The sequence below is a fragment of the Cyprinodon variegatus genome, unplaced genomic scaffold (assembly GCF_000732505.1).
Source record: "Cyprinodon variegatus isolate N-32 unplaced genomic scaffold, C_variegatus-1.0 Scaffold1369, whole genome shotgun sequence".
Lineage (NCBI taxonomy): Eukaryota > Metazoa > Chordata > Actinopteri > Cyprinodontiformes > Cyprinodontidae > Cyprinodon > Cyprinodon variegatus.
Window position 1 is genome coordinate 6,783 of NW_015151822.1, and position 12,791 is coordinate 19,573.

The following is a 12,791-nucleotide window of genomic DNA, read 5'->3' on the forward strand; positions in this document are numbered from 1 at the left end:
GGCGTATTCCAGCTTAACACCGTCCAAATCGGACCTGGATATCCGTGTCAGCCATAGGTGACGGCGTTGTTCAGATAGCTGTTTTGTTTTTTCACATTGATTTACGATTACGGCTGGTATGCGATAGAAAGAGCGTTGATCTCCACCTCCACGGGCCGTGCAACCAACAATTACACACGATTTCACCATTTTTCACTGTCAATACTGCCTAAGGCTGCCACCCAATATGGCGGACGCGCTGAGTAGTCACGTGAGCGTGACGTCACCTGAAAACCCCCTATTGGCTGGTTGGCTGTTGAGTGTTTTCTAGGATTCTGATCAATCCTGAAAGCCTGACTATGAGAAGGTTTGCCATTTACACTAAGTTAACGTAGTAACATGCCTCGCAAGGAATGAATCTAGCTTTGTGGTAATGGAAAGTGAAGGTTAAGCCAGAAGTGACCTCGCTAATCAACTAATCCTTGTTCGTGGTACAGGCCTCTGCACTGTTTTCCTTTGTTTTTTAATATGTGATCTTGTTTTGAATAGTACAACTATTCATAGCAGCAAGAGAAATCCCTTCTTGTTAAATTTGTTTTGGGATACCAGACATTGATTATACACCTTCAAATATAATCTGCATTCTGATCAGTCAGGAAAAGGCATGTCCCACTGGCCAAGTAGCCCGGACAAATGATCAGTCGGAGGCATAGTGACAGGACAGATATTCCTCTGACGGACTGGCAATCTTTCATCCTAATGTCTGTGGGATCAAATGTAGCCTGGGCCCTTCCCTGTGTGCCTTCATTCCTTTAATAAAATAAAAAAAAAACTTTTATCAGATCTTCATTACCGGCTAATCAACACCATACCTGAGCGTGGACTCAGTGATTCCACTGCAGGTAATTACCTTCATATTTTCAGAGAGCATTCAAAGGTGTTGATGCCAGAATGTAAATTACATGGCTGTCCAGACCAGAGATAGAATGCTAGATGTTTTTCAGGCCAATGTTCATACTGATTATTTTCCCATCAGTCTAATTAATATCCCGGATATGTAAAGATGATTTTGTGAGTTGATCATTTTGGTTGTCATTTCTTTCTCATTCTCCATTTACATGATAAAAATTACAAAGGCACAACAAATGTTTCACAAGTCAAACTTTAAACAACAAGAAATATTTATTAAATCAAAACATTAACAATGGATAGCAATTTATATAGATTAAATGACAATACATGCTCTTTTCATAATCTCAAGACTGCTGAATGCACTGAGGTGGAGAAAGGATGCAAGCATAAAAATTAGCAAACAAAATCCCCCACAAATAATAGCTGAAATTACAGGCCCATTTCCAAACAAGATCTACTAGCCTCCAGTACTAGAGTATTCATTTCTATAAAAATTATATGAAATATTTTGTCTTTGCTTTCTTTAAATGGATTCAGAATATGAGCAGAAGGAAACAGGAAACAAAAATTAACTGTAGGAAAACATTTAAACTAAAAAAAAAAAAAAAAAAACATTTACAAACGGCAGAACCAAAATTAACTGAAAACTAAAGAAAAAAAATGGAGGCCTGTTTTTCAGTGTAGTCCTGTTTCTCTAATTGTGACTAACGGTATGTGCTCTCTATCATCCTCTGACATGGGAGCTGGCTCAAAGCTGACTGTGTGTTTCCTAGAACTGGTTTACAGTTGCATTTGTAATCTCTGCTTTTTCTGTATGTCTACTTCTGTCTCCTTTTACTCCAGTCGGCCTCAGCGGATAGCCACTCACACTAAGCCTGGTTCTGCTGGAGGTTTCGTCCTGGTAAAAGGGCATTTTTCCTCTCCACTGTCGCTACAAGCATGCTTGGTGTGAGGGATTGCTTTCAAGTCAATGAGTTGATGAAAGCAACTGGTTTTCTTTAGATATAACACATCAAACCAGTCTGATTGCATGATCTGGTTGAATTGTATCTAAAGTGCCTTGAGACAACATGAGTTGTGAAATGGCGCTATATAAATAAACTGAACTGAAATGGAAATGAAGTGCTAAGCTAGCGCAGCCTATGCTAGCTACCCTTAGTGATGGGTCCAGCACCACTGATGCATGGGTGCATGCGTGAAGCCCATAGAGTAAAACACTGTATCGGTGCATGTGTCGCTGTCAGAAAGTCATGTGACTGATCCAGGAGTTTTTTTTCTAACTGACTGACTCACTAAACTGGGTTCAAAAATGTATCTCTCAACATGATGCATCTGCTAAAAAAAGGAATGGGAACGTTTTAGCCGTTTTTGATTTTCTCATTGTGTCATTCTTTTCCTCTCAGTTATCACTCAACTTTTCCGACTTAAAGTTAATTAGCTTTTTTTCCCTGTAAAATATGATTTAAAATCCTAGTCCACAAGCATCCTCATTCACATTTCCACCTAAATTTTCACGTTATATGTTTACATTATTTATTGGCTGCATCTAAAAATATCAAAGATATTTTCAATATAAACACAGTTATGAAGTAATACAATATAACCTACAATAGCTCAAATGATATCATTGAACTAGGTCATCAAATCAATTCAGTTTAGTCTGTTAAATAAGCTGCCTGTAGTGTCTTTAAATGTCCAGCAGGTCTCAGTATTCTGTGAGACAGACAATGCAATGACCACTTAAGTTTCCCCACAAAGGGGAAACCTATTTGGCAATGTGTGGAACCGCTTCAAGATGCCTCATTAACCCATCACTAGCTACCCCTTACAAATAAAAATCATGTGAATGTGCCACGTAGAAAAGTGGAGCAGCAGTGGTTGTTTTTAAAGTGCTTCGACACTTAGAGTAACTTAGAGATATCACAGAATGGAGAAGTTCTCAATACAGACTGCCTAATTCCCAGTTACCCAGATGTCCCTTCAAAGTAGTGTATTTGTGGGATAACGGCCTAACACTGTCCCCATAAGGTAACAAATACTTGGCCACACATAGACAACCTCACTAGCTTAGGGTTGGTGAGGAAGAGCTAAGGCCAAATGATAGAAATCAGCCTTGGACTCTATTTTCAGTCCAAGCAGCTCCTCCTTAATGACAGCAGCCCTCCTCCACCCTGCTGGGGCCGGACTGGAAGGGCTTCCTGAGTCCATCTGAGGTCCTGGATCGCTCCACACCTGCTTTTTTACATTTACTTTCATTTAACAATAAACTAAAGGTTTGTTAAAACTTTTCATGGTTCTTTTTTAATAAAAATTCTCTTAATCAATTTTAGTCTTCAATATATTATATGAAACTAGACAGCAACAAAGATGAAAAGTACTTAAAAAAAAATCTCTAAACTCAGAGTTCATCATCAGGATCCAGTCAGAGTCTCTTTGAACTCAAACTGCTGCAGCTTCAACCTCTGACGATCATCAGGACACAGATCAGCTTCTCTCCTCCACTGAGATCATCCTCCACCTGTAGAGACAAGAAGGATAAAGAGAGGAGATCAGTGAGTGTTTCCAGCCTCTCTCTCTCCATCAGCTGTCAGTCAGTGATGCAGCACATCCGGGATAAAGAGCAGCAGGGACTTCAGTCCTGTTCAGAGCAGCTGTGGAGCAGAGCCAGCTTCCTTTCAGCTCTTATCTTAACATGTTGGAGTGAACACACTGAGCTCCAAGCTCACACAGCTCAACACATTTTTATGTTGAACTAGATCATAGTGATGGATTTACTGCTGCTACATGTTAGCTGCTGCTCCATTTAGACACAAACTCTGGCTGCTGATCAACATCTCATCTGTTTCTGAAATATCAGCTGACTAAGAAACATGGAGGCTGTCCCTGAACACATCTGGATGAGACTAATGACAGAAGGACACATGTCCAGATGTGCTGAGTGGACTTCAGCAGAGCTTCTGCTCTGTAGAAAGACCACATGGTAACTAAATGGAATGATGGTTTGTGAAATCAGAGCCACTGATTTCCAGGCTGCATTCAGACTAATGACAGAAGGACACATGTCCAGATGTGCTGAGTGGACTTCAGCAGAGCTTCTGCTCTGTAGAAAGACCACTTGCTGACTAAATAGAATGATGGTTTGTGAAATCAGAGCCACTGATTTCCAGGCTGCATTTAGACTGATCTCAGAGCTGTGGCTAAGATGAAACTGATCAGTTGTTTCCTGTTGAAATGAGAAAACAAAGAGTCTGAGATAAGATCTGATGCTCCCACAGTTTGATGGATGAGGACCAGTGTCTCTACACATGTTGGAAGGCTGGCAGCTGGAATCCAGCTTCATTTCCTGGAGACATGAACACAACAACAACAGTCGTCTTCACATCAACACAAACACAGGAACACAACCAGCTTCTGGCTCCTCTGATTGGCTGATTGGTGTCTCCGTGTCCACTCAGGAAGCCTGTCACCGTTCTCCTCCCACTGAGAACCTGCAGCTTTACTGGAAACACTGGGGCCAATTCTGAATACAGAAATGTGTAGCTTTTAGCTTCTCCTCCTTCACTTTTCATGCGTCAGCAGTTAGATCACTATTGAGGTTAGGACAGGGACTGCGGAGTGCTGTGCCATATCTGGACAATGTTAACTATACAATGGAAACATATATGGATGACAGCTGTCAGATCCTGGACAGCTGGTTTCAGGGTAAAAAAATGCAAAAAACAAAGTTACATAGATTTAGCTTATGACTATAGGTGACAATTATAAAGCCCAAATATATAAAGGTGAAAAATGTATTACACACAGTTCACATGAGGATATGATGTTTTTTTCCCCTTAAACTCCATCAGGTTGGCTGTGCCTGCATTTTCTCGCAAGACATTGTGGGAAACCATATAGCTCCTATTAACCAAATGGGAAGATCCCTATATTAAATTAACTGTTGAAAGTAAATATGCACTTTACTCCTCCTCCACTATCAGCCATATTCGCAACACAGTTATGGACAATTCAGGCAAACGTACAGTTTTTCTTAAGAGCTTAGCGATTTGCTGTATCCAGATTAAGTCAGGATGCCTTCTTTTCATCTTTATTAACCACTTTATTTTCTTGCCTACTATGTAGGCGAGAGCCATCATTTGTCCTGCTGCTGAAATGTGGTATATAAATAAACTTGCATTTGCTTTGATACTAACTGGGTCTAGAACAATTCTGCTGACTGCAGCTGGACTCACTCCAACCATCTACTTACTTCACAGTCTTTAGCTCGAAATCTGGACTCTTTACAAGATCCTCCAGCTGCTGAACCCCAGACTCTTTCAGGTCGTTTCTGCTCAGATCCAGTTCTGTCAGATGGGAGGGGTTGGACTTTAGAGCTGAGACCAAAGAAGCACAGCTGATCTCTGACAAACTGCAGCGCCACAATCTAACAGATGAAAAGGAGAGAAAAATATGCAACAGGCAACATATTAAAGCTATCAGAGAGGACAAGTGAAATTAAAGACAACATGCTACTGCTTCAAAAATGGAATGTTAATGTGACTTAATATGTAGCTTCATGGTCTCAACCAGCAGCTCAGTTAATAAAAACACATTTATTAACTGTATGCTCACCCTTTTAGATTAACTGTTATATCAACGGGTTTAAAATCATATAGCATAGCATTTTTGTGCCAAACTTAGTGATCAAGCCGTTAGTTTGAGCTACAACCAGGGGTAGTGTATTATCAAATTTCCCTTATTGTGGGGAAACTTAAGTGGTCAGAATGGGGACATTCAATGGGTCCCCAGATGTTAAAGATTTCTTCTTTGAGTTGGGGTGAGGATTAGGTATATGTTGATAATAGTTAGGGTTAGAGCAAGGGTCTGGGTTAGGAAGCTATCTCTTCTTACCTCAGTATCTGCAGTTTGCAGTTCGGAGTCTGTAGAAAACCACAGAGCTGCTCCACTCCAGCGTCTTTCAAGCGATTCTCGCTAAGGTCTAGTTCTGTCAGATGGAAGGGGTTGGACTTCAGAGCTGAGCCTAGAGAAGTACAGCTTCTCTCTGACAGACTGCAGTTCCCTAATCTGAGAAAAGATAAAAAATGTTAGCTGAAGTTACCAGAGTGCTGGTTAAAAAAAAGGTATTGTTGAAAGTTACACAGTACATTTACTTAATTAATAGTGTACTTTCTACTCCATGGAAGCTGTTAGTTACTTGTTCCTTTTTATTCAGCTTATCTTTGCAATCCAATGTTGCTGTTTTTATTTTTTTAAATGTGATATCAACATGGAAAATAGCAGCCCATAAGACTCCACTATTTTAGAGACCTAAATGACATTCCACAAATGTAAGAATCTCATGGAAGAAATTTCTTATAGTTTATAATTTTATGAAGGCATTAGTTGTTTTCTCAAGGCAACAGTCTCAAAGCAGTTGTAGTTTCTTTGTGGTAATAGATTCAACCTTAAACCTCTATTCCATAGTGAAATCAAGACACTCCTGTTTTCTTTTTGGTTTGTTCAAAAAAAATCAGAATAGTGGTCCCTATTTTTGGTGACAAAGTTCTTTGTGTATAATAGAATAGAATTAAACTTATCATTACAATGGCACAAGTACAAAGCAACAAAATGAACTCTCTGCATTGAACCCATCCCCTTGGGAGCAGAGGGCTGCCATCGTTGGGCGTGCAGGGAGCATTGTAGGGTTTCCACAAGTTACAGGCTTCTTTAAAATTACTCTGAAAATTATACAGAAATGTAGTGACATTAGAAAATCTAATCTGTTTCTTTGAATATTTAAGTACTTTTAAATGCATGAACTTTTCAATACCTTGTATTTTAAAAAGTGAATACTTCAATACTTTAACTTAAGTAGATGTTTGACCAAGTAACTTTTTTTGTAGTTGAGTAAGATTTGACTATGCGTATCAGTACTTTTACTCAAGTACTACTGTTGAGTAGTTTGTTCACCACCGTTTTTTTATGAATTTGGTCTAATCTTGCCTTAGAAATATGATGTGGCACGGTGGTAATGCACCTTGAGTTCTGCCAAGGCGCTCTGGGAGCCCAGGTTGCTCTGATAGCGGCCTTTAAGTTATCTCTATTGCTTGCTCTGCTGTCCATCATCCTCCTCTGGACAGTCGTTCAGACATTCTCTGTGTAAGGGACTGCACATTAAAGCTAGCTGAGAGCTAAAAATCTGGTAAGAAAAAGGTTTTGTTCTGTTGAGATTGATGAAATTACAATAATTCCTGTTTAATCAACTAACCCAGTGACACAGGTGCGTTGCAGCACCTAAAGCCAAGAATACTGGTAAACTGGAGGGCTTTGCCAGTAAGGACTGAGTGAGTTTCTAACTTGTTATCATTTGCATGGATGAAAAAACAGTGTGGTTTATACTAAAGTTACTATTCATGAAGATGGATTAGTAACTATATGACCACTGTCACCAAGTGTTGCTAGGTATTTGGACAAAATATTAGTAACACTGTGAAGCTATTTAAAATGTTGTTTGGTTTTTGTCAGTACAAATGAAAACCATTCTTTTACACCAATATACCAATTTTAAGTGTAAAATTAACTTAACCCTATACAATATAATTAAATTAAATTTTTGATAAAACATGGATAAGAGATAAACAGGATAAATCTCTAAAGAAAAGACATGACAAAATAATGAAAAACAAAGTTCCAACAAAAAGTGTGGATAACTACTTCACGATCCGTCTGCTTGAAGGTGAGCATTAACTCAGTTTTCATCTTATATTTATCTTATGAAATCTTACTTGAGTATATTTAGTCGACAGAGTGAACGCTTGAAAAAATGGCATAACTCCTCAACTCCAGCATCTTTCAGGTCTTTGTTTCTGTTCAGGTCCAGTTCTGTCAGATGGGAGGGGTTGGACTTCAGAGCTGAGCCCAGAGAAGCACAGCTGTTCTCTGACAAACAACAGCCCCACAATCTAAGCGGAAAAACAAAAAACATTTGTGTTTAAATTCATAGCAGTCCAACGAGAAAGAGCAGATAAATAACTGTTTTTGACAGAGATAATATTACCACATGGTAAATACAGCAGGGTCAAAGGTTAGGGTCACACAGCAGATAAATGCAGTGGTGTCAAAAGTACCCACATTTGTTACTTAAGTAGAAGTATAGATACCGCAGTTTAAAAACACTGGTAAAAGTTCAAGTATCAACTGGACCTCTTTACTCAAGTAAAAATGAAAAAATATGTGCTCCAAAAAAATACATTAGGTATAAAGTTACCTTTAGAAAAACAGCCAGATGCAACTATATGAATTGAAAGCTCAACTTTCCGACTATTTCTAAAAAGAAATGAATTTGAGATAGGGCCAAGGATGAGGGAGGTCTTGTTGATCTCCTTTTCCCCATACGCACCCGCCTGTGTCCGACCTTTCAGACATTTCTACAAACTTTTTCTGAATCCGACATTGTAGCATGGCATAGACAATTCACGTTTGCAGTTTGAAGAACACCCTCTTGCTTCTGATGATTTTGTTTAGCTAACCAATTAGTGTTTGCGTCATATGACTCATCCAATAACACTAGTTTTCACTAGATGTGGAGGGCACCAATAATCTGCATTGGATGGTGCACATGATGTGAAATAAATTTCGGGGTTCGAATAAAGAAAATCATCAACCAGTAAAGGTCCGGAGACATTTTTAAAGATCTGTTACTTTAAACTGAATTTAACATTAAAAATAAAATGAGATGTTTATGCATCCATGTTATACACTGAATTTTTAAATAAAAAAAAAAGAAAAAGAAAAGAAAGTTTTTCCATTTTAAAATCTTAAGTGCTTTTTGAAGTAGAGAACAACAGTATATAGACAATTTCCTTATTCATATATTTTATAAAATACCTGAACTGACTGTCTGTTATTTTTCCTTTTTCTGGCTTAATGAGAGCAGTGGACGATAGGCTACACTACAAGGCTTTAAACCTGGGTTCGAATGGAGACAAAGCCATTCTCAAGCACATATCAAGGTGCTCATTTTGAGCCTCGATCAATATTTCTTTTTGATTGTGTTCATGGTGGAGAATCCTGCTTCACAGCAGTAGTTTGAGCCAAACAAACTCAAAATGTTGAGGCTCTGTTCCTCTATTGCAATCCCACCAAACAGGAAAAAGTACAGCGAGAAGATGCGGTGTGTCAAATTAAAATATAGTAACAACAGTTTGGTAATAACAAATTAGAGCATAATTCCTATATATTTCAAAAAACGAACACCGTTTATTTAAAAGATTGGATGCAAACTATTGGTACATCAACAGACCAGCAAGCAGATTTCTTATCTTCATCAGAAACCGCACATATACTGGACGCTGATTGGGATTTTTTAAATATGTCTAAGCGTTCATTTCTGCATGTTTTGCTCCTACGGATTTAATGATAATATTGCGCATGCTCTCCTAAAGCTCAGAGGAAGTCGGAGTGCAGAAATATGGAATGAAGCGCAGAGTCTGGAGGCTTTGCTTTGGGAGATTTGGGGGTAACAGGAGAAGCGGCACGGTCCGCTAATCCTTGACCTCTGCATTAAAGCCAAGATTAACTAGTAACGTTTGTTTTAAAAATGTAAGGAATAGAAAGTAAAGATGCTTGTGTAAAAATGTAATAAGTAGAAGTCAGAAGTAGGAAGAACTATAAGTAAAGAAGTAAAGTATAGATACCTAAAAAGTGTACTTAAGTACAGTAACAAAGTATTTGTACTTTGTTACTTGACACCTCTGGATAAATGCCACCCAAATCCCATCATTTTGCCCATCTGAATTTTTCATGGTAGCCCAATTCCAATATTTTCAATAAAACAGATGAGCCATTTCCATATATGACAATACAATGGCTGTGTATATGAGGATCTCAACAATCTGCAGACTGAATGGTCGCATCTCATTGCATGTGAATTCGACAAAATTTTCCTAGTTCTCATCACACATCTACCTAGACTTGCAACAGTAATAGTCACTTCTGCACTTAAGGCAAATGATAATAGCCGGGCTCAGGTTCCTCTTTCTTTTCTTCATCTCCTTGTGATGTGGCCATGATACTTTCGGTTACCATTACTCAAAAGTTTATTTTTTCCTTTCAAAGAAGCTTTATTGAGCCCTACTTTATTGAGCCCTACTAGTTCATTAATTATTCAGCTAAACCGAGTGTGTGACTCTACGTCCGGGTTGCTTTAGTGTCTTGAACTGTTTAGACAGACCGGCTGCATGAAAAAATCCTTAGAAAATCAGCTGAACAAAGATTATAAGCACGTTCATGAATCAGTATAACTGTATAATGTATTGTAGGATCAAAAATAATCACAAGATGGAGTTAAACTTTTCTTGTCTGGCTAATGAAAATAAGACAACTCTAAACACTGAAATGAAGCCACAGTCCACATGGTTGTTCAATGATTAAGATAAGGGAATGTTTCTTTTACTATAGGTTTTAGGCTTATTTATGTTACACAAGGTATCATTGATGATTTTGCATATTAAAATATTTAAAAGGGATCATGTTGCATTTTGGGAAAAAGGAATTACCTTTACAATGGCCATTTTGAAAAGGTGACCCCAGAATACCAGTAAACTATTCATCTAATCTTGGTTGCAGACCAACAAAATCAAAGTACCTGTGTGACCAACCCAATCCTCAAACTCCAAACCAGTTCACAACTGGGAGCTGACATTACAAATATTGTTCAGAGGCTAAACCAAGAAAATAAGAGAAATTATCGAGTGTAGTCAAAAAATTCTCGGCTGCAATACCTGCCTAAATGTGGCACATGTTTGTTAGCTTTGTGAAACACAGCAGTTCTATAAAACAGTGGTTATATACAACTAAATATTACATTGCTAAATTTTTTGATTAAGTAAATATTTGAATGTGTAAAGAAAAATTCAGCCTCTGCTTATATTTTTTTATGAACAATGTTTATTTTTCTTTAATTTATGTAAATGGATGTGAAGAGTGATATGTTTTTCTACATGGTTTGATTTTAAATATATTTTACAGTATTTCAGATGCACAGAAATAAAAACCATTTAAAGAATTTTGAGCTTTACGTATAACTTCCAACACACTGCTACCGTTTTAGATAACTGTATCCTGTGAAGTAGGCAGTAAGCTTGAGAGTATGGTATAATGGATGTTAAATCAGTCTTAGCACAAAACAGGGTCTCTCACCTCAGTGTCTTCAGTTTACAGAGGTAATTCTTCAGAAATTCACAGAGAATCTTCACTGCATCATCATTCAGTTTGTTACTACTCAGGTCCAGTTCTGTCAGATTCGAGGGGTTGGACTTCAGAGCTGAGATTAGAGAAGCACAACTGATCTCTGACAACCTGCAGTCTATCAATCTGAATAAAAGAAAAATAGGGAAGCAAGCAGAACACAAGTGAAAAATAACATGATATAATACATAAAAACTAATAAAACCAATCCACTAATCAATCCATGAAGCTTATTTCCAGTAAACTAAACATTATGGACAGTTTCCCCATCAAGCACGGTCAATACAGATGGCAACACACAGCTCCCATAAGAAAAAAAAATATTCACAAACACAATTGTGTCTAAATTAGATTTTAGAGAGAAAAAGAAAGCTTAGATGCATGTAAGCCATCTTACTCACTGTAGAGGGAAGCAAGAGCCAATTCCATCCTTAAACAGTTGATGACGCGATATCGACTTAATTTAATTTTCAGTCATACCCAGTCATACCAGGTGGTTCTGAGTTATTATTAACAAAAAGCTTATTTTTACCAAATATATCTTACATTTAGTAGCTGCACAGCAGGCTGATATAAAGCTTGTAAAAACCCAGGGTTTTCTGGTTCCGGGTTGAACATGGGGACATCATAGCGAAGTAGCTCCCCGTTTAATGTTCAAAATTTGCCCTGTGCGCTCTATCCAGGGAGCAGGCAAACAGGATCAGGCAGAGACCACTTTGGGATACAAAGAGAAACTACAGGCCTTTAGAAGATCTACAGAGATCGACTAAGATTTTGAACAAATTTAGTCTAGATAGACAGCGTCTTTTTGTTTTGTTTTTTACAGCAGATAACAGGGCGGATAAAGAAAATACTTCTTTAAGTTGTAATCGGTGAATTTGTTTACAGATTCTGACACATGGAAAGGACTGAAAAAGGTCATGAGGGAACTGACAGTCAGGGGTCATCGCTCAGAGCTTGAAATGAGCTCAAAAAAGTGTGGCAGATGGATATAGTGCAGAATGGTAAAAAAAATTTAGAAAACCATTGATTTCACTATTACACAAGACCTCATGTTGGTAATTACTAAGGAGGGCAAAGATGCAACTAACTGTTCACATTATAGGCCTATAAGTGTGCTGAATATAGGTTATAGATTATTTACAGCAATTCTGGCACAATGTATTGAAAAAAATTACCGGACATTATTAGTTTAGATCAAACCAGATTCATTAAACATAGACAAACCCATTATAATCATTAGTGATATTAGTGAAAAAAAATAGAAACCTTAATAATAGGAATGGATGCAGAAAAATCATTTGATTCTGTGAGGTGGGATTTCTTGTTTAAAACAATTAAGAGGTTTAACTTTCATGAAAGGTGCATTGATGAAGTGTTAGAAATTAAAATATCAACCAGCTTTGAATTTATGTTTCTTGGGAGAGTTGAGATTCTCAATTTAAAAAGAAGAGACAATTATAAATTACTTTGAATGATGCTGTTGGCTAGCAAGAAAGCAATCACCAGAAGATGGGGAGGTGATTTTGAGCCCAAAGTGGATGAATGGATTAATGTAATGCTAACCATTTATAATATAGAAAAGCTAACTGCGTCTGTTAAACTGATAATTGACATTAGGGCTGCAACTAATGATTATTTTAAAAATTGATGAATCGGCCGATTATTTTTTC

General features: G+C 37.7%; 1 protein-coding gene across 1 annotated transcript in view; it reads right to left on the minus strand.

Annotated features, from left to right (window-relative positions):
• Positions 1–1,775: 1,775 nt before the first annotated feature.
• Positions 1,776–12,791, minus strand: part of LOC107103056 (NACHT, LRR and PYD domains-containing protein 3-like) — a 27,072-nt gene continuing 16,056 nt past the window's right edge. The window contains exons 6-10 of the mRNA XM_015402574.1: positions 11,071–11,244; positions 7,656–7,832; positions 5,782–5,955; positions 5,141–5,314; positions 1,776–3,409 (exon numbers count right to left, since the gene is read on the minus strand). Coding sequence (XP_015258060.1) covers positions 3,376–3,409; positions 5,141–5,314; positions 5,782–5,955; positions 7,656–7,832; positions 11,071–11,244 — 733 coding nt within the window. The 3' untranslated portion in view covers positions 1,776–3,375. The remainder of the gene's footprint in view (positions 3,410–5,140; positions 5,315–5,781; positions 5,956–7,655; positions 7,833–11,070; positions 11,245–12,791) is intronic.